Source organism: Centroberyx gerrardi, chromosome 17 (genome assembly GCF_048128805.1).
Source record: "Centroberyx gerrardi isolate f3 chromosome 17, fCenGer3.hap1.cur.20231027, whole genome shotgun sequence".
Taxonomy (NCBI): domain Eukaryota; kingdom Metazoa; phylum Chordata; class Actinopteri; order Beryciformes; family Berycidae; genus Centroberyx; species Centroberyx gerrardi.
Window position 1 is genome coordinate 27421843 of NC_136013.1, and position 22830 is coordinate 27444672.

The window sequence follows — 22830 nt, forward strand, 5'->3', positions numbered from 1 at the left end:
CCAGATAGGCCACGCCCATTTCCGTCTGACTAGATTTTCCGCCATTTTGAATTTTCTCAAAAACCTACTTTTGCGAACTCCTCCTAGACCGTTGAGGCAATCATCTCCAAATTTGCCATGCATCATCTCTGGACTCTCATGATTAAAAAACATTAAAAGATATTTGATATTCCATACCGTTGTGATATAATTAGCTTCCAAAGTTTAGTCACAGGATGTGGGCGGGGTCCATTTTACAAAAATTGCCGTAACTCATGAGTGCATTGTGCTACCTTCACCAAATTTTGTACACTTGTGCAGATGTCTACTCTGAGGTATAAACCAGAATTTCCTGTCATTTTGCCCATAGGGGGCGCTACAGCAACATTTTAGATTTTAAATGCCCATAATTCAGTCACTATAAATCATAGAAACGAAATTCTTTTTTTCCTGTATTCCTTGGGTGAAGCCACATCATATTCATAGGCCCCGCCCATTGCCGCCATATTAGACTTTCCGCCATTTTGGATTTTCTCAAAAACCCATTTTGGCGAACTCCTCCTACACCGTTGAACCTATCTACTCCAAATTTGGTATGCATCATCTCTAGACTCCCATGATTAAAAAACATTAAAAGATATTTGGTACTCCATATCGTTTGGCCGCAATATGCCAATCAATTTCATGCCGTGGCACATATTTGACAAAATGAGCCATAACCCGTGATGGCTTTGTGCTATCGTCACTGAATCTGGTACACTTGTGCACATATCTACTCTGAGGAAATGTGCAATATTTGGTGTCTATATCTCACATTTAACCCAGAGGTCACCAGCTGCTAGGACCCCGTCATTGCCGCTTGCGGCTATATTTAGGGGTCCTAGCACGTAGTGCTGGGAACCCTATTGTAATTGTTCCGATTATTATTATTATTATTATTCTTCCCGTGCCCTAAAAGTATCTGGACCTCAGAAACCATAAGCCCCACAGCACCCAAACTTTCCACATAGGTTGGAAATGTCACCCACTACTCAGGAAACAAAAATTACCCCAATCTACCTGATGGTGGCGCTATAACAGCCTACTTCACGTTTTGGTCCATAACTTCTGAACCATGAGTCATAGAATCAAAATTCCTCTACTCCTGGATTCCTTGGATCATTACGCATCTACCCAGATAGGCCACGCCCATTTCCGTCTGACTAGATTTTCCGCCATTTTGAATTTTCTGCAAAACCTATTTTTACGAACTCCTCCTACACTGTTGAGGCAATCATCTCCAAATTTGCCATGCATCATCTCTGGACTCCCCTGATTAAAAAACATTAAAAGATATTTGATATTCCATACCGTTGTGATATAATTAGCTTCCAAAGTTTAGTCACAGGTTGTGGGCGGGGTCTATTTCACAAACATTGCCATAACTCATGAGTGCATTGTGCTACCTGCAACAAATTTGGTACACTTGTGCAGATGTCTACTCTGAGATACCAACCCGAATTTCCTGTCATTCTGCCCATAGGGGGCGCTACAGCAACATTTTACATTTTAAATGCTCATAATTCAGTCACTATAAATCATAGAAACAAACTTCTTTTTTTCCTGTATTCCTTAGGTGAAGCCACATCATATTCACAGGCCCCGCCCATTGCCGCCATATTAGACTTTCCGCCATTTTGCATTTTCTCAAAAGCCTATTTTTGCGAACTCCTCCTACACCGTTGATCCTATCTACTCCAAATTTGATATGCGTCATCTCTGGACTCCCATGACTAAAAAACATTAAAAGATATTTGGTACTCCATATCGTTTGGCCGCAATATGCCAATCAATTTCATGCCATGACACATATTTGACAAAATGAGCCATAACCCATGATTGCTTAGTACTATCTTCACTGAATCTGGTACACTTGTGCACATATCTACTCTGAGGAAATGTGCAATATTTGGTGTCTATATCTCACATTTAACCCAGATGTCACCAGATGCTAGGACCCCGTCATTGCCGCCTGCGGCTATATTTATTATTATTATTTTTCTTCCTGTGCCCTAAAAGTATCTGGACCTCAGAAACCATAAGCCCCACAGCAGCCAAACTTTCCACATATGTTGGAAATCTCACCCACTACTCAGGAAACAAAAATTACCCCAATCTACCTGATGGTGGCGCTATAACAGCCTACTTCACGTTTTGGTCCATAACTCCTGAACCGTCAGTCATAGAATCCAAATTCCTCTATTCCTGGATTCCTTGGATCATTACGCATCTACCCAGATAGGCCACGCCCATTTCCGTCTGACTAGATTTTCCGCCATTTTGAATTTTCTCAAAAACCTACTTTTGCGAACTCCTCCTAGACCGTTGAGGCAATCATCTCCAAATTTGCCATGCATCATCTCTGGACTCTCATGATTAAAAAACATTAAAAGATATTTGATATTCCATACCGTTGTGATATAATTAGCTTCCAAAGTTTAGTCACAGGATGTGGGCGGGGTCCATTTTACAAAAATTGCCGTAACTCATGAGTGCATTGTGCTACCTTCACCAAATTTTGTACACTTGTGCAGATGTCTACTCTGAGGTATAAACCAGAATTTCCTGTCATTTTGCCCATAGGGGGCGCTACAGCAACATTTTAGATTTTAAATGCCCATAATTCAGTCACTATAAATCATAGAAACGAAATTCTTTTTTTCCTGTATTCCTTGGGTGAAGCCACATCATATTCATAGGCCCCGCCCATTGCCGCCATATTAGACTTTCCGCCATTTTGGATTTTCTCAAAAACCCATTTTGGCGAACTCCTCCTACACCGTTGAACCTATCTACTCCAAATTTGGTATGCATCATCTCTGGACTCCCATGATTAAAAAACATTAAAAGATATTTGGTACTCCATATCGTTTGGCCGCAATATGCCAATCAATTTCATGCCGTGGCACATATTTGACAAAATGAGCCATAACCCGTGATGGCTTTGTGCTATCGTCACTGAATCTGGTACACTTGTGCACATATCTACTCTGAGGAAATGTGCAATATTTGGTGTCTATATCTCACATTTAACCCAGAGGTCACCAGCTGCTAGGACCCCGTCATTGCCGCTTGCGGCTATATTTATTATTATTATTTTTCTTCCTGTGCCCTAAAAGTATCTGGACCTCAGAAACCATAAGCCCCACAGCACCCAAACTTTCCACATAGGTTGGAAATCTCACCCACTACTCAGGAAACAAAAAGTACCCCAATCTACCTGATGGTGGCGCTATAACAGCCTACTTCACGTTTTGGTCCATAACTCCTGAACCGTCAGTCATAGAATGAAAATTCCTCTACTCCTGGATTCCTTGGATCATTACGCATCTAGCCATATAGGCCACGCCCATTTCCGTCTGACTAGATTTTCCGCCATTTTGAATTTTCTCAAAAACCTATTTTTGCGAACTCCTCCTAGACCGTTGAGGCAATCATCTCCAAATTTGCCATGCATCATCTCTGGACTCCCCTGATTACAAAACATTAAAAGATATTTGATATTCCATACCGTTCTGATATAATTAGCTTCCAAAGTTTAGTCACAGGTTGTGGGCGGGGTCCATTTTACAAAAATTGCCATAACTCATGAGTGCATTGTGCTACCTTCACCAAATTTTGTACACTTGTGCAGATATCTACTCTGAGATACCAACCAAAATGTCCTGTCAGTATGCCCATAGGGGGCGCTACAGCAACATTTTACATTTTAAATGCTCATAATTCAGTCACTATAAATCATAGAAACAAAATTCTTTTTTTCCTGTATTCCTTAGGTGAAACCACATCATATTCATAGGCCGCCATATTAGACTTTCTGCCATTTTGGATTTTCTCAAAAACCCATTTTGGCGAACTCCTCCTACACCGTTGAACCTATCTACTCCAAATTTGGTATGCATCATCTCTGGACTCCCATGATTAAAAAACATTAAAAGATATTTGGTACTCCATATCGTTTGGCCGCAATATGCCAATCAATTTCATGCCGTGGCACATATTTGACAAAATGAGCCATAACCCGTGATGGCTTTGTGCTATCTTCACTGAATCTGGTACACTTGTGCACATATCTACTCTGAGGAAATGTGCAATATTTGGTGTCTATATCTCACATTTAACCCAGAGGTCACCAGATGCTAGGACCCCGTCATTGCCGCTTGCGGCTATATTTATTATTATTTTTCTTATTCTTCCTGTGCCCTAAAAGTATCTGGACCTCAGAAACCATAAGCCCCACAGAAGCCAAATTTTCCACATAGGTTGGAAATCTCACCCACTACTCAGGAAACAAAACTTACCCCGATCTACCTGATGGTGGCGCTATAACAGCCTACTTCACGTTTTGGTCCATAACTCCTGAACCGTGAGTCATAGAATCAAAATTCCTCTACTCGTGGATTCCTTGGATCATTACACATCTACCCAGATAGGCCACGCCCATTTCCGTCTGACTAGATTTTCCGCCATTTTGAATTTTCTCAAAAACCTACTTTTGCGAACTCCTCCTAGACCGTTGAGGCAATCATCTCCAAATTTGCCATGCATCATTTCTGGACTCCCATGATTAAAAAACATTGAAAGATATTTGATATTCCATACCGTTGTGATATAATTAGCTTCCAAAGTTTAGTCAAAGGTTGTGGGCGGGGTCTATTTTACAAAATTTGCAGTAACTCATGAGTGCATTGTGCTACCTTCACCAAATTTTGTACACTTGTGCAGATGTCTACTCTGAGGTATAAACCAGAATGTCCTGTCATTTTGCCCATAGGGGGCGCTACAGCAACATTTTAGATTTTAAATGCTCATAATTCAGTCACTATAAATCATAGAAACACAATTCTTTTTTTCCTGTATTCCTTAGGTGAAGCCACATCATATTCATAGGCCCCGCCCACTGCCGCCATATTACACTTTCCGCCATTTTGGATTTTCTCAAAAACCTATTTTGGCGAACTCCTCCAACACCGTTGAACCTATCTACTCCAAATTTGGTATGCATCATCTCTGGACTCCCATGATTAAAAAACATTAAAAGATATTGGCTGCTCCATATCGTTTGGCCGCGATATGCCAATCAATTTCATGCCATGGCACATATTTGACAAAACGAGCCATAACCCATGATTGCTTTGTGCTATCTTCACTGAATCTGGTACACTTCTGCACATATCTACTCTGAGGAAATGTGCCATATTTGGTGTCTATATCTCACATTTAACCCAGAGGTCACCACATGCTAGGACCCCGTCATTGCCGCTTGCGGCTATATTTATTATTATTATTACTATAGAACTTTAACACAGATTGCTTCATAAACAAAAGCAAATACATCAGTACAACCAAACAATTAATACAACTCAATTTCTCACTCTGAAAATATTTTCACTTATCTCACTAGTCAGCACAGTGGGCCTTATTTTGGCCTAAAGATTCAGCACCATGGACAGCCCCGCTAAAACTCATTTATTACCTCCGCCAAGGAGGTTCTGTTTTCGGTGCCGTTTGTTTGTGTTTGTTTGTCTGTCTGTCAGCAGGATTACGGAAAAACTACTCGCCCGATTTTCATGAAACTTCGTGGAAGGATGTAGCATGGGCCAAGGAAGAACCCACTAAATTTTGGAGCGGATCCGTATATTGGTTGCACTTGCACATTTGCATATCATAGAAGACTGGATTGGCCTTGGCGGAGGTCTGCGCTCTCCGAGTGCCCTTCTAGTTTATTTTGGGATGCAGTGAGATGCAATGACAAACAAAGGATGCAGTAACAGGATGCAATTGTGTCATGAAAAATAAATGAATAAAGCTCCCCTACATTCTCCTTTGTTCTCCGCTTCAAATCATGCCATCTTCTTTTGCAGTCTGAAGGTGTGCGTTTGGAAACACCAACAGCACTGACAGACTGGGATATTAAATCCCAAATATGGTTTCTCGCAGTCCCGGTTAAATTTCTTGCCTGAAGTTTTGAGGAATGCCTCTGCACCTCATCCGTCAGGACTTGCAGCTCGCGGTCTAAAAATTTCATTTTTCTCTTTCTCTCTGCCATTGTCCTGCCTACTGTGTTCTTGGCGCAAAGGCAACATTTATACTTTGCCACATTGATAATTGCAATCAGACGCAAAACAGGGGCAAATTGCACTCAGTTGCAACAGGTTATGGGCGTGTTTGCGCTGGCATATCATTAGCGCAATATCTTTTGTGAATCGGTCCTTGAGACGGAGCAAATAGCGGTTGCAAATGATACGCAATTCATGGTGCTATTAGCGGCCGCAATCCATTCTTTGTGAATTCGCCCCTCAATGTAAGTTTGAGCCACAAAGGAGCAGGCGTTTGGAAGGCATTGCTAAATTAAGTTCTTGTTAACGATAAGTTGGATAAAGATATTTGGGACGCCAATAACGGCATAGCCATCTAGCGTCCCTTTGGGGCTAGTTGACTGTGAAAAACTGCAGTACCGCTACATGTTTATCGCGTTTGTTAAGAAAATATGCCTTGTGTCAAAAGTTACATTGCTTTTTATACGAGAAACCTTTTTTCTTAATTCGGAATATGCTTTATCCGTAAAAGACATAACTGTATTAACAGTGAAATGCAATGATGTATTAACTTACCCAATAACGTCAACGACCTTCAGCTGCGGAGAACCAGTGCAGTTTCAGACCACCAGGTATGTGCAGACAAATGCGCAGAGCAACCGTCAACTATGGTAAGTCTGGAGAGGAAATAATGTAGGGCCAGGCCCATGAAAAGCATAAAATTTGAAACAAATTGAGCTATATCTTGTCACATTTTGTAAAATAAATCTCTATATGGCAATTGAGCTTTGTAAACCTGTAAAAACAAAAAGACATAAACAAATTGCGTTCACTTTGTTGGACGTCGACTACCTTACAATATCCTACAGGTGAATTACACATGGTAGCCTATTTGTTCTGCTTTTTGGCTCAAAGGTGTGTGGGAATGATGATATGGTTGATTGTGTTCACATTTCTAGACTACTCCGTAACGTTAATTGGCAAATGTGAAAGTTGAAATAGCTCAGTCATTCAAAGAATAAAGTGTAACAGCGCTTTTCTTAACTGTTCAAGTGACAACAAGGGCACGGTTAAGCTCGTTAACTACCTAATTAGCACTGTTGCTGAGGAGTAGGCCATGAAAGACTGCAGTAACGCTACATGTTTATCATGTTTGTTGAGAAAACATGACATGTCAAAAGTGGCATTGCTTTTTAGAGAAACCTTTTTTCTTATACTTTTTCTATACTTTTTACGTAGAAAACATGTACACTGTATTAACAGTGAAATTTAATGATGTATGAACTTACCCAATAACATCAATGACCTTCAGTCGCGGAGAACCAGCGCAGTTTCAGAGAACCTCCTTGTTTCAGACCACCAGGTATGCGCAGATGATTGACCAGAGCGACCATCAACTACGGCAAGTCTAAAGGGGAAATAATGTAGGCCCAGGCCGTACCTCATGCAAGTCTGGAGTACTATAAATTCCTACATATATATACATATTTTAATATAAAACCTCCTTGGTCTTTTTGTGAAACAATATAATGATGTCCTACCTCAATAAAGGCTTTTAAAAAAACTCCCAAAAAAACAAGAATTTTGTCTTTTTTTTTGTAATTCTTTGCATATGACTGTAGCCTATACAACTGCAGCCTACATTCCTGATTTTATTACGCAAATAAAAATAAAGTGTCGCCAAACCAGTCAAAAGCATATAATGAAATACAGTCACAGATGTTTGTCAAATTCACAGTATGCCTTATAGGCTATATACACTATTGAAAAGTTTATCAGCAGTAAAACACCTGATATTAGATTAGGTAAATTGCTAGTAAAACTATAACAAATGAAGACCGTTTTCATGTTTTACTTTTTGACAGAAAAAAAGAACAGTTTTATAACAGGTTATTTATTTATTTGTTTGTGTATTTTTAATGTGAAACGGATGACATGTCCTGGAAGTCTGTGGACCACACCAACCACCTGTTTTTGTGACAACTAACACAAAACAGAAGGTACATTTTATGATTACAGATTAGAAAGTAATTTGAAAATATCCACAACAAAGCACAAAAGAGAAGCAAACCACACCAGACTATAATTGATTAGCCTATATTTTATAATTTGTTGTTTCTAATATACAGTATATGCTTTGAAGGGTTAATGTGTAGCCTAATTTCTGGTCCAATGCTGACCTCAATCAGTTCAGTGTTGTCATGACAAGACAGCCTGTTTTGTGCCTTCGCTAGAATGAGACCATCATCAGCATGGTGGGCAGGTTGGACTGTTCCACAATCAAAAATAATGAACATTCTATCATGTTTCACTGAGTTTGAGCATTGTTCTATTGTCTTAGCATTGTTCAATGAACGGGGACCGTTATCAGGATCTTGACATTATACCACAATTCCTGTTGTGTGTGCATTTTTGGAGCATATTGAAGGTGTGTGTGTGAAGTAGGCTAACTGTTCCCCTGCACATACATACATAAATTGGAGCGTTTGGAGGATTATATACATGCCGAATTTACCAGAACACCCTACTGATTCATAATAAAGTCTCAAATTATATTTTCCAATGTGTGTTTTTTGCCGATAAGCAAGGCAAAAACAAATAGACAGATTTTTAAATAGACCTTGGTGTGGCAGGGGGTCTCTAGCCTCAGGTGCTCCAATATGTAATAGCCTAAATTTAATTTGTAAATGGTCAGTTTCTCCATTGTAGCCTACTAGTGATTATTACAACACTGCATTTTGAAATTATGCTGTTTGTAGTAACTTTAAACTCCATAAGTTGCTTGCTGAAGCAAGCACAACTAATAAAGAAGTAAATAAGAGTATATAAGTGTGACTTGCTTTCAGCAAGCACACTAATAAATAAAGAAGTAAATAAGAGTGTATACTTGCTAAAGCAAGCACACTAATAATCCGAACAGAAACAATAGGGTTCCCAGAACTACATGCTTGGACCCCTAATAAAAAAAAAAATCAATAGATAAAGTTCCAGGGCATTAATTATCATTGGAAACATGAAAATGTTTAATAAATATGACTCACACACTGGCTTTGCAATTATTAATTACCGCTCTGATTGTGGTTATAAAAGACAGTTTCTGATGTGTTATCATAACACAAAAGAGAAGATGACCATACGCAGCATCCCATAAACTTTTTATCAGGTGCTGGAGTGTAGTGGAGCTAAAGTATTTATGAAAGAATGCTGCACACTGCTGCCAGTGCTCCTATATATTTATTTATCTTACAACATTTCGATAGGTCTTCATCACGATCAACACCTATGGACAATTTATCATTTCAGTAAGTGACATCATAAACATTTGTTTTATCATGATCAACATTGCAATTGCAGCAGTAAGCGTGCATGAGGAGGAAAAGGTTTATCTGCCGTTCTGACACGTCTATGCTGCCCATTGCACTGACACATAAGTGTGGACAAGGTGTTAAATATGTAAAGCTTAATTAACATGTTGGTTTTGAATGGCTGTAACCCGGGCTAAATTGTGCTTTTGCAGTTGCAGCACTTAGATGTGGAGCAGCCTTCTTGCCTTCCCCAGCAGGAAGGTCTCCTCCATTGTCACCATCAAATCCAATTTTATAAGCAAAGTATATAGGCTACCTTTGCCATGAAGCACTGTAGTCTAGGCTGAAGAATATGCTTGGCAAATTAAAAGTCAGTCAAAGGAGGTCAAAGGGGGTTAAAGGGCAAAATAAATTTAGTAACCATAACAAGTTGTTTAAAAAGTGCATGTCATTGATTCATTAACTTGCTAACCACATAGCATCAGAGTTGATTGATTGCGACTTAGCTATGTTAAGTTGCTAACCAAATACCATAGAATCGGAGGTCTATTGATAGCTAGTTAGCTACTTAACCAGCTACTTAACCAGCTACTTGATGAATAAAGATTGATGTGAGGTTGGTCACAAAGTGTAATTTATTGTAGAAACCATGGTAGCTCTCTTCTAGCGGTCTCCTCTGCCACGAGTTTGAGATACCCACCCACCGAGAAGCACAACATCACATCCTTTTTCATTGCACTGAGCAAATTGAATTAGCCTAATCGAGGGGGCGTGTCTTATACGTATCCTGTGGGGCATGTCTTGTAGGGAGTCTGCAGGCTGCAGATAGACCTACTTGGTATCCCCGGGTACAATCTGGCGCAAAAAGTGGCGCAGAAAGGAGGTGCCTCAACCAAACCAGGAAGACAACAACCACAGATTAAATGCAGGCTAGTTGCTTAGATTGAGTGTGAAGCTAATCAATATGGCAGATCGTAGCATGAAAGAAAGGATTCTAACTGCTGGACTCTCTGCAACAAAGCAAAAGGAGAAGCCTTTAAACAAAAAGATGACTGCCATCCTTCAAATTGATTTGGATGCCGGTGATTTGTTTGTTTAACGCTGAAAGTAGGCCTACAAAGCCCAGTTGCGATCTAGAAATCCTGTGGTGGATATCTGGCTGACAGACGAACTGACTGACTGACTGACTAAATAAAATGGGAAACTAATAAAATAAAACTAATTAAATATAACTACAATAGCCTTAAGTCCATAAGTAAACTGATCTGTTATTTTGGAAAGATTATTACATGTGGAATTATTTTTGAACTAGGCTATTGAATTTTCTAAAGTGTTTTTTGTTGTAGGCCTATTGGATTTCTACAGACTGGATTCTTAATTTCACACACTGATGCCAAAGATTATTACAGAATAGACAGGTTTATAATTCTTATATGGTATCTATATGACACACACATAGCTCAACTTATTTGACTAACTAAATTAATTTCATTTAATTTATTAATTAAAAACATGGTCAATATTATTTAAGTTTCAACAGTGTCAAAATATGTTCTGTTATTTAAATAATTTTATAAAGAATTTTATGTTCCATGTTCTGTTATCTAATATAATATTCCATTACTTTTCCTTATGTTTTAGGTTTTTGCCATGGTATTGTTTCGGAACCAGTATCGCAATTATTAAGCTGGTATCAGTATCAAAGTCAACATTTTGGTATTGTGACAAACCTACTAGGCAGTAGGGGCTAGGTTAAAGTATGTGGACGTGAAAAAAAAAGGGGAAAGTGTTGTTATTATGCCTGAACTGTTGTTATATGTGTGTTATATGTGTACACTTTGCTATCCCTAAATAAAAATGTAAAAAAAACAAACGCCAATATTTACCTCATTGTCCCTCATTGATTTTCCCCACTCACAAAGCTCTGGCCGCCCTTCAGCGATCTGGCAAAAGAGTCTTGCTGCCTTCAAGTGCTCCTTGTAAGCTCCTACTTCTGAGTGGAAAGTCGTAAATACATCTTGTTGTTATTTTTGGTCAGAAATAACAATAGACCCTGAAACAGAAGTAGCTTTATTGGTGACTATTTTAGAAACCATGTGGTACAGAGCCACTTTGTGCTACAATGGCAAAATGAAGAGAAGAATGTTTGCATTAGTGCTGTAATTGATATTTTAAGTTTATTGGATAAAAGTTACGTGACACCTAAAATCATGTAAAATTTGACCTTCTCAGTCATATTTACCACTTTATTGGGTCGTTCAAGCGTGCTCTACCCGTAATTACAATATTTCTAACTGCATTTGAAAGCAGCATCTGCTTGCTACTGTTATGTATGTTACTTCTACATGCTACATATTTAATTTCATCACATTTATAAATGAACAGAAAGACAATTATCCCTTTTGAGTTTCATGCCCTACTACAGGATGGGAGATCAAAGGGGGGACCTACAGCTTGTTGCCTGGTGTTTCCCATACTGACAAATTTTGAGATTTGAACGCTGGATTGTGAGGAAAGCATATGTGGGGAGTAACACTGACAAGTTGGCTTCGGTAGAGCTGTGCTTGGCGCTGGCATAGCCCCATCCGGCTCAGCAACATCAGGATGTCCCAGTGAAATGCCCTTGTGAGTATAGCATTGAAAAATGGCTGTGCGCAAGAATTGATAGGATAGAAGAGCACCAGCAGCACCTGTGGGGACAAACAGATTAGCCCTTATTTTAGCTATCAGGAAAATACATAATGAAAATGTACTGAATTCAAACTCAAGAGTGAGTCAAACCTTTGAATCTGTGACAGTGATTAGTGGTCGGTGGAGAGTTGCAGACAAGCCATAGAAGGAGATGGGTGCTAGACATAAGAAGTTGGTGAAAATAAGAACAGCCATGCGTTTGGCCATGCTGGCATCACATCTGCTCGACTGGTGCTGGGGATTGTGCACCATACAGTATATGTGGAAGTAGCACAAGCATACCACTATGAAAGCCAAGACGTTGAGCATCAGGATAGAGACCACGTAAACTTGACCAGCAGTCGTCTCAGTATCCATAGGTAAGCAGATGCTCACCCTCTGGTAACTGTTCACACTAACTCTGGTAACTGGCTCTAGGTAGAACTTTTTTGAAGGTTAGACTTAGAACTTTCTCAGATAGATTAATCTAGAATCCTTACCAATTGGTTACATCTGTATCTGTATCTGTATCTGTATCAGTAAGTGGTTACATCTGGAACTGGGGCTGCAACTATGATTATTTTCATAATTTTTTTTGATAAACTGTTTAATCATTTAGTCTATAAAATGTCAAAAATAATGACAAATGCTCATCACAAGTTGCCAGTGCCCAAAGTGTCACGATCCAGCCTCCGTGAATCTGTCTGCTGGTTGTGGGTGTGTTTTGGTTTTGTCTGTCTGGCTATTCATTTCCCTTGCCCGCTCTCTCTCCACACCTTGTCTTCATCCACAATCAGCGCACCTGTCCCAGATCAAGCCATCACCACTCCTCTTCACTCCAGTATAAAGACGCTGGTGAGAGAGCCAGTCACTGCCGGATCATTGTGCCATACATGGTTTGTTGTTGTGCACACTTCCAGCTCTCTAGTTGTCTGTTTGCCTGCTTTGCCTGCTTGTTTGCCAGTCTGCCTGTTGCCAGCAGCTTTACGCCTGTTCTCCCTGTCTCCAGGAATGCCTGTTTGCCTGCCCGCCTCGTCTGCTCGCCAAGCCCCGCCAGCCAGCTCTCATCCTGGGAATCACCTCCACCTGGCTGCCTTCCCCACGGACTTCCCTCCCCAAGACCCCAGCTCAAACCGCCAGTCTTCTTCTCTTCGTCACCGTTAAGCAGAGAATAAAGACTTGTGATTTTGACCTTACCTGTTTGTCCTGGTCTGCATTTGGGTTCAGCCTAGATTCCTGACACAAAGTGATGTCTTAGTCTTACCAGCATGCCAATCCCCCCAACCCCCAAATGTAATCGGTGATGGAGCAGATACAGACTGATGGTAGCGCTCCACTCACACCGGTCTCTCAAACTGCAGCCAAAAACAAAGCTGATGAAGGCCAGTTTGTTGTCATAACAACATAGTTGTTGTCGCACTCTGTTGTCATAAGTAGTATTGTCCCGCCTACATCGACCGTCCAATCAGGTATCTGTCGGTAACTGCCGGTGAATAGGCTTGCGTCATGACCCTTATGAATCGCCATGCAAACTCAAGGGGGATGAGGGAGGGGGATGCAGGGGGCTCCCAGATACATATATATATACATATTTTCTGTGGGAAATATCCCCACATCACAGAAAAGGGGAAAATATATATATATGTATATATATATGTATGTATATTTATTTTCCCCTTTTCTGTGATGTGGGGATATTTCCCAGAGAGACCCCAGTTCCCCTCGTATCACCACACAACACTCATGCTCCGTGTCATAATCCTCTAGGGATTGTCTCCCCAATAAGAAAGGGTATGTAGCTGAACTATTTTTTTAACACTTAATAATAAATTTAACTAATTAAATATAGCCGCTAGCAGTGATGGCTGGGATCATGGCAGTACAGCAGCCAGAGCTGAAACATGGAAGTTTGCATTAAGATTACTGTCAGTTTTGTCATATTAGGCTGTTGATCCATCAGGCCGCAAGCTATCAAGTTCTGATACTGAAGAATGCAATAGCAAGTTGAAATGTGTCCATATCCAACTTTGAATTGGCTTTACTGTGTTTAGCTGTACACTCAAAATGCTGCTGTTGGGCACAATCTGGTCGGATCTGTATGGAAATTGGTGTGCATGTTCCACATACAGGTTGGAACATGATTACCAAATTTCATAGCGATTTGTAAAATTCTGTTTGAGTTGTAAGCCAAAATGTAATAGGCCACGCCCACTTTCAGTAATGACAACCAAACTTCAGATTTTGAGTAGAACATGGTCCTAGAGCATGTGTACCGAATTTTCTGGCCTTTGTGGCGCCCCCTATTGGTCAATATTTGAATGGCTTTGCACACATGTTCATTCATTATATGTGAACATGTCCAAGTTTCATGATGATTGGACCATCTATCACAAAGTTATAACAATTTATCTTATAGGGATCACGTGGTGACGCAGAGGAAGATGGCTGCTTAGGAAGTGAGCTCTGGCACCATCGCCACTCATTTTGTTTTTAATCTGATTACTGGTGATAATTGTACTATAATTTTTGAGTCTTCTAATTCGTTATATACCCCTACCATGAGCGGCATGCCGAATTCCAAGAAAACCGATCCTAATTCGACTCAACAACACCCAAGTACTAGGGCCAAGACTAGCCAGGCCACTCAAAATGGTGCCGAGGCTAACGCCATTACAACCTCTGAGGGAGAGCCGACATCTAAAATTGCAATCCTTGGGCTTCTTCGACAGCTGTCCGAGGACCAAAAGACGCATTTTACAGACTTTCGGAAGGAGCTATCGGAAGCGCGGAGAGGCATTTTTGCTGTCGAGGAGAAGCTAGTGGATGTACTATCCCGAATAACTAGTGCGGAGGCCCGTCTGGATATGCTGGAAGACGCCGAAAAACAATGCCGAGACCATCCTTCGGCGTCTACCTCGGAGGTTGAGAAATTAAATGCCAAACTGACCGAATATGAAGACAGAGATAGACGCGTAAATCTGCGCATTTATGGCTTTCCAGAGCATTGTGAGAATAAAGACGCCATTTCTTTTTTAAAAGAAAAGCTCCCGGAGATCCTTCATCTTGATTTTCCGGAAGGCCTGGACTTGGAGCGTGCACATCGGTCGCTGGCTCCTATCAATCCCAGGCCATTCGTTGTGCGTTTTTTACGATTCCAGCAAAAAGAACGCTTGAGGAGTGCAGCCAGGGAGATCGGCGATGTACGGTGGCAGGGGAACAAAATTAGCATCTACCAGGATTTCTCAAAGGCTACTCAAGACCGGCGACACTCTTTCCTGGAATGCAAATGGATACTTCACTCAGCTAAGATCCCGTTTGGCATTGGATACCCCGCCATGCTGTCCTTCACAACGCCCGGGGGTACCAAACATCGATTTGACGACCCGAAGAAGGCTCTGCAATGCATCAAAGTGCTTTAAGTCGAAGCTATCGTATCAGCTACTGGACTGGCCTTAATGCATAGGTATATATCCATGCTCCCGGAGAACATTTGCACTGGTAAGAGGCTCAGTAACATGCTCCACAATGTTATTTTCTTGTTCTATTTTTGGACGTTTTGATTGTCCCCCATTGAGACGGAGATGGTTGACTACGGCGGCAAGGAGGGGTTTGTAATGCGGCTGTTCTGAACAACTCTTTCATTAGGTTTAATAAGATGTTACTACAAGTATTTTGTTAGTTGTTACAGTGGGTTGTGTTGTTGTGGGGATGGAGGTATTCATGTGCCTTTTGTCACAGCTGTGGGGGGACTTTTTTTCTGTTTTTTTTTCATATTACACTTTAGCTTTCATGTTTTCCATTATTCGGTGCGTGTGTGTGTGTGTGTGTGTGTGTGTGTGTGTGTGTGTGTGTTTTCATTTAGCTCCTATTATGTTCTAGTGCTGTCATTGAAGTTATCATGGTGCCAGTAGATATGGGTGCAAATATGGTGTGTGTATGTATAGGTATGTGTGCACCTGTGCATGCATGCTAGTGTGTGTGTGTGTGTGTGTGTGTGTGTGTGTGTGTGTGTGTGTGTGTGAGCGGGCACCCTTTACATTGTTTATTTTATTCTTTATTTTATTTTATTTCTTAATAATTTGAAAGTCTTCCTTATTCCTATCTAACTGACCTATTGTACACAACGTGGTTGCTTTTGATACCTACTCAACGATTGTCAGGTTGCAGATATCAACGCTGATATCACCCTGTTCCTATAATTGGCGATGGGGCTGCCTCTTTTGGGCAGCTATTTGGTTCTCAGATTTGATTTGATTTGATTTGTTAGTTGTCCAATGTTGGACTTGTCAGGAACGATGAGGAGTAAAGTTTCTCCTCACTTTTCTGCGTTTTGTTTTGCAATATGTGTTTATGGTTTGGGGGGCTTTTGTTTTGGCAAGGGCTACTTTAGGGATCTGTGGCGCTATATCTTTTTCTCTGAAGTGACATTGTTTTATGCTTCTCTATTAGGCTATACATGACTAATCTCAACATTGTTTCCGTCAATGCCAGGGGTCTTAACATTCCGCATAAACGGGCCACTATTCTAGAATTTTTTCGTAAGAAAAAGATTGACCTTGCAATGGTTCAGGAGTCGCATCTACTACGTAAGGACACCGGCCGCTTTCCAAATAAGTTTTACCACTCTATTGCTTCTTCATCGGCCTCTACAAAAACCAAAGGGGTGATGGTGGTTTGTAAGCGCAATTTGAAATTTGATTTCCTTGATTCGTGGGCTGACTCGGAGGGCCGGGTCGCTATTGCCAAGATTCGCTTGGATGGGAAGAGCATGGCATTGATTTCTGCTTACACCCCGAACAATTTTGACCCTGATTTTTATAATCTTCTAACCAAAACCCTCCTGGATCTAACAGGCTTTCGTTTGATTCTAGGCGCAGATTTTAATGCAGTGTGGGACAGTAACATCGATAGGTCGGGCGGGGCAGAGAGCAAGGACCAACATCTTGCTTCTAATGCATTACGACAGTGGGCTAACCACATGGGTATGATCGATCTCTGGCGTTTATTGAACCCATCCGTCAAGGATTACTCTTTTTTTCTCGGCCAGACATAGATCTTTCGCGAGAATAGATTATCTCTTTGCATCCAAAGATTTATTTCAAAATGTCCAGAACACTATTTACATCCCATTCGCATGGTCCAATCATAAACCCGTCTACTGCTCTGCCTCCATAAAATCTGCCCCGTCTAAAGCTCCCAGGTGGCGTTTTAATTTTTCGCTGCTTGACGATGAGGCATACAAGGCACAGTTTGAGATTAATTTCTGTGAGTTTCTGGAGTTTAACCAGGGCTCGGTTGCAGACCTGAGGATCTTATGGAATGCTGTGAAGGGTTTTGTGAGAAGCAACACCACCCTATTTGCCTCAAATCGAAACAAGGCACGCGCGGCTAGACTGGAGGCGCTAGAATCAAAATATGCTTCCCTAGATGCTACTCTCCAACATAGCTACAGTGATTCAGTCTCCCTCATGAAGGAGGTGGTTAAAAAATGAATTAATTCTCTCCTCAAGCACCGCTCAGAATTCCTCATGCACAGAACCAGGCAGAAATATTACTTCCATGCTGCGAGGCCCAGTCACCTGCTGGCCCTGACATCGCGCGGCTCATCTCTAGTTTTGCGCGTCTGGTCTATTTTTTCCCCTCTACGCGCGGCTACGCGGCCCTCAAACAGGTAAAAACTCCATAGAACTGTGTAAAAAACGAGTACAATCTGTTTAAAAATGATTAAAATAAACACCTCATTGTACCAGAGGCAATGTGACACAGCAGAACAACCTTGTGGGTGTTTTTACATTGCACATTAAAATAAATCAATCAAATCAATGTGTATCCATGATCCTGTAGTTAAAACGATCTAGTTAATTAATTCAGTACCAGTTAATATAGCCTACACTTCCGAACCCTGCATAACCAACTGCATTATCACTTGGCAAAACTCAACTTGATATCTCCTCAGAAAACCACGGCTGGCACGCAACCACACGCTACACCCACACGCTCCTACGTGACGCGTCGCGTCCGTGTCCCATGTATTTCGGCTGTGAGACTTCTGACCAGCGAGCATTTCTCTGACATCTTTGGCATTAAATCTAAGGAGGGTATTGTTCTGACTGATCCTAAGGGCGTAAATTCCACCTTTCGATCCTTTTACGAAGAACTGTATAGTTCTCCAGGAGTGAATCTGAAGACTTGAGTGTACCTATTACATTGAAGGAGATTGAGGAGGCGTTGAGGGACATGCGCAAGGGCAAATCACCGGGCCTGGATGGAATTCCGCTGGAGTTTTACCTTGCTTTTTGGCCCTTGTTCGGTCCCCTGCTCCACGATATGATTCAGTTCTCAGTAAAGGAAGGTTCATTCTCGAGGGACGTTAACATTGCTTTGATCTCCTTGAAAAAGGGCAAGGACCCAATGGAATTTGCTAGTTACAGACCCCTCTCGCTGCTGAATGCAGATGTAAAGATTTATCAAGATGCTGGCCCGGCGTCTTCAGGGCTACATGACAAAACTAGTGCACTGTGACCAGTCAGGCTTTATTAGCTCCAGGTTGGCCTCTGCCAATGTAAGGAGGCTTTTACATGTCATAGATAGCGCCCGCAACCTGAAATCCTCTGCTGCAGTTCTTTCGCTAGACGTGATGAAGGCCTTTGACCGGCTGGAATGGCCTTTTCTATGGTTGGTGCTTGAGGCAATGGGCTTTGGCACTCCTTTTATTGATATGATCAGAGTGCTATACTCGAACCCTACTGCTATGATGCTCACCGGTAAGAATTGCTCTCCCCTTTTTGACATCGCTAGGGGGTCCAGACAGGGTTGCCCTTTAAGCCCGGTGTTGTTTGCACTCTCCCTCTCCCTCCCTTGGCGCAGACCATCCGTCAATCACCCTTGCTATCTCCGATCTCGATCAATGAAACACATCACCATATTTCGTTATATGCTGATGATCTGTTACTGTATGTCGACAACGCAACACAATCCATACCCCAGATTCTGGTTATTTTTGACCAGTTTGGCGATTTATCTGGGTTTAAAATTAATTGGCAGAAGTCTGCTTTGTTGCCGTTGAACGAGGCTATGGCCCGATCATCCGTCCCTCCAGTTGTCCCAGTTGTCAAACACTTCACATACTTAGGCGTTGAAATCTTTCCGTTGATTCGAACCACAGCGAAACATAATTTTGAAAACACTCTTAGTAAAATCACTTCAGACCTAAACAGATGGTCCTCATTACCCAATTCTCTGCGTAGCTGAGTCTCAATAATCAAGATGAATATCCTCCCTAGAGTTAACTTTTTTAGCTCGATGCTTCCTCTTCCTCAATCAGCCCAGTATTGGAGCAAGCTAAAGACAGCTGTGACTAAATTTGTATGGCAAGGCAAACGCCCGCGTATCAAGCTCTCCACGATGCAGCGGGAGAGATTGGCGGGCGGTCTATCTCTCCCAAATTTTTAATTTTATTATTGGGCCTTTACGCTCAGACTTTTACTAACCTGGTTTGAGCCTAACGCATTGGTGTCTTGGCAAGCTCTGGAAGAGAGTCTTGTACATCCATATTCTCTCCAGGATCTTCCAAACTCCAACGTGCCCCCTGCACGATGTAGTCAAACATTTGGCCCCATAGTCTCTCACCGTTTGGAGGGCGGCAGAGAAGCTGTGTGGGTTCCCCTTTGCGTGGAACCCATGCTCACTGATATTTGATCATTCTAAACTGCTGATAGGTGGCCACCCTATACAATACCCCCGCTGGAGGGAGAGAGGTATTCGCACGTTGGGGGATATTTATGGAGACGAGGGCCTGCACTCCTTTCAAGACCTGTGCATACAGTTTGAATTGCCGCGTTCCTCCTTTTTTTTTTATTTGCAATTGAGATCCGCTTTAAAGGCCTGCAGAGTCCCGTCTCCTCTTACACCACATCCATTACATACAATTCTGGGTAGAACCAGAGGCACAAGAGGTCTGGTTTCCAAACTTCATTGGTTTATCTTGGAGCATGCTTATAGACCCCTGGCATTAGACGTTTTGTGGAGGGCTGATATCAATGTCTTGGTTTTATTTTTATTTATATTTATTTTAGTTTTTTGTTTTTCCCTTATTTACTCTGGTTATTATAATTACTACGTATTTATTCTTATTTTCTGTCATTGACTGTGTGTAGCATTGTTATTATATTATGCTATGTGATTTTTCCTTTTCCTTATTGTATGCATAGAACTTTAATAAAGAAAATTTGATCACAAAAAACAATTTATCTTATAGGCCACGCCTCCTTCACAAATTTAAGAGTTAATATTTTCAAAACTACAGTAGATATCAACAATCTATCAACAAAATTTAGAGAGCGTAGGTCCATAGATGCTACCGACCGATTTTGGTGGTAATCGGTCTACTGTGTAGGAGGAGATGTTAAAAATTAGTTTTTCAGATAATTCAAAATATCTCAAAAATTTTAAAGGCGAACCTTGAGGGTCCTTAAGCACATTTGTAGAGTACAGTTAGGTGGACATGTGTACCAAGTTTCATGTAAATCCGACAAACGGTGTGGGAGATACAGCACTTTAAACCTTTTATTTTTAACCTTTAATTATAGTGCCCCCATCAGGCTGATGGGGGTCATATTTCTTGTGGGTCTAATTGAAGCCATACTAGACCACGGTGTAAAGTTTCATGGCTCTAGTATTTGCCATCTCACTGGAAATTGAGCCCAAAGAGAAAAACAACAATAATTAAAAAAAGTACTAGTACAAAAATTAACTAGGATGCTGTCGGGGCAGACAGCAAGGGTATATCTCCGAAATTCCCCAATCCTCGAAGGCCCCATTAAGTCAAATGTAATAAAAAGCCATTCAATAATCACACAATAAGACTCCAGGGGTTAATCTTCCCAATTATATTGGTTGTATGTCCCAACTATTTTTATTTCGCCAAATAATAACATTTTTCCATCTGGGCTAATCAAAAGTTAATTATATTATTATTACTCCTAAACACTCCAAAATGAATGGATATAATCCTCTAGGGATTGTCTCCCCCAATAATAAAATATACCTTAACTATTTTTTTAACACTCAATAATAAATTTAACTAATTAAATATAGCTGCTAGTGGCGATGGCTGGGTTCATGCCAGTACAGCAGCCAGAGCTGAAATGTGGAAGTTTGCATTAAGATTACTGTCAGTTTTGTCATATTAGGCTGTTGAGCCATCAGGCCCAATGCTATTAAGTTCTGATACTGAAGAATGTAATAGCAAGTTAAAAGATGTCAATGGGTTAGGTTTAGGGTTTGGGTTTAGGGTTAGGTTGGTTGTTTGTAGATGTTTACCCAGAGCTCTGACCACAACTGTTTCAGGGTTAGGGTTAGGGGAACCGTTTGGTCATGGTTAAATGAGAAAAGCCTTTGTAAAGAAAAAAAAGAAAATGCTACTGCTGTTATGGTTGAAATGTCTTTCATAAACGCCGGGAAGTTTAGGCAAGTAAAACCACTTTGGTTAAGGTCTGCGTTCAGGTTATGCTTAGGCAACTAAAACAAGTTGGTGAAGGTCAGGGGAACGGTTTGGTCCTGGTTAAATGAGAAAAGCCTTTGTAAAAAAAAAAAAGAAAATGCTACTGCTGCTATGGTTGAAATGTCCTTGGTAAACACCGGGAAGTTTTAGGCAAATAAAACCACTTTGGTTAAGGTTTGCGTTCAGGTTATGCTTAGGCAACTAAAACAAGTTGGGGCAGGTAAGGGAAGTGTTCCCATTTGTCAGTGAAAATGAATGGAAATGTATTGCCATTGTCAAAATTGTGACACGGTGTCAATGTGCTTGACGTTTGGCACACCTTGAATGGTAACAATTGGGAACAATCCTGACATACTGGAACGCGCCGCGCCAACGTGCCAGATCCTAAGGGGGGCGTTTGCGCGCCACCATGACAAATGGGAACAATCCTGACATACGGGAACGCGTCAGATCCTAAGGGGGGCGTTTTGCGTGCCACCATGACAAACGGGAACATTTTTGACATTTGTGTCAAAAAAACCCAATTGTAACCAATCTGTCCAAATTTGACAGGGGCTGTACAACTAGTCAATCCTCAAACCATCCTCACTTGATTATTCCAAATAAACCTAGTTTTTTTCTAGTTGCCGCAGAGGGGATTTGGTCTTGTGGGATTGTTCTAGGCCATGCCCACACTGCCTGTGCAAAATCTGGGGTCTCTTGGAACTTTCTTTGAGAAAATGTGCAAATATGAAAATTTTTATGTCCATGTCCATTTGGGAACATTTTTGCCATTTGGGTTGACATTTGGGAATATTTTTGACATTTGGGTTGACAAACAGGAACATTTTTGATATTTGGGTTGACAAACGGGAACATTTTTGACATTTAGGTTGACAAACGGGAACATTTTTGACATTTGGGTAGACAAACGGGAACATTTTTGACATTTGCAATTGTCCATTTGGGAACATTTTTGACATTTGGGTTGACATTTGGGAACATTTTTGCCATTTGGGTTGACATTTGGGAACCCTGACCACCCATTCAAATGTATGCCAAATGTCAAAATACTGACTTTGGCATACTTTTGAATGGGGTAGTCAGGGTTCCCAAATGGACAATTGCAAATGTCAAAAATGTTCCCAAATGTCAACCCAAATGGCAAAAATGTCCCCAAATGTCAACCCAAATGTCAACCCAAATGTCAAAAATGTTCTCAAATGTCACAGTGACAAACGGGAACATTTCTGCCATTTGGGTCGACATTTGGGAACATTTTTGACATTTGGGTTGACAAACAGGAACATTTTTGCCA

At 41.1% G+C, this 22830-nt stretch overlaps 1 protein-coding gene across 1 annotated transcript; it reads right to left on the reverse strand.

Annotated features, from left to right (window-relative positions):
- Window positions 1-10192: 10192 nt before the first annotated feature.
- LOC144542536 (thyrotropin receptor-like) lies at window positions 10193-15548 on the reverse strand. Its single transcript, XM_078289356.1, has 4 exons — window positions 15526-15548; window positions 12143-12452; window positions 11902-12051; window positions 10193-10216 (listed from the first exon to the last, which is right to left on the reverse strand). Exons 1-4 carry the CDS (start codon window positions 15546-15548, stop codon window positions 10193-10195), a joined length of 507 nt encoding a protein of 168 aa, XP_078145482.1.
- Window positions 15549-22830: the final 7282 nt, after the last annotated feature.

Coding starts and splice junctions, on each gene's coding strand:
- LOC144542536 (XM_078289356.1), bottom strand. CDS start 15,548: ATGTTACTGAGCCTCTTACCAGT. Junction 12,453..15,525: donor TTACTGAGCCTCTTACCAGT/GCAAATGTTCTC, acceptor GCCAGTTACCAG/AGTTAGTGTGAACAGTTACC. Junction 12,052..12,142: donor TCACTGTCACAGATTCAAAG/GTTTGACTCACT, acceptor TTGTCCCCACAG/GTGCTGCTGGTGCTCTTCTA.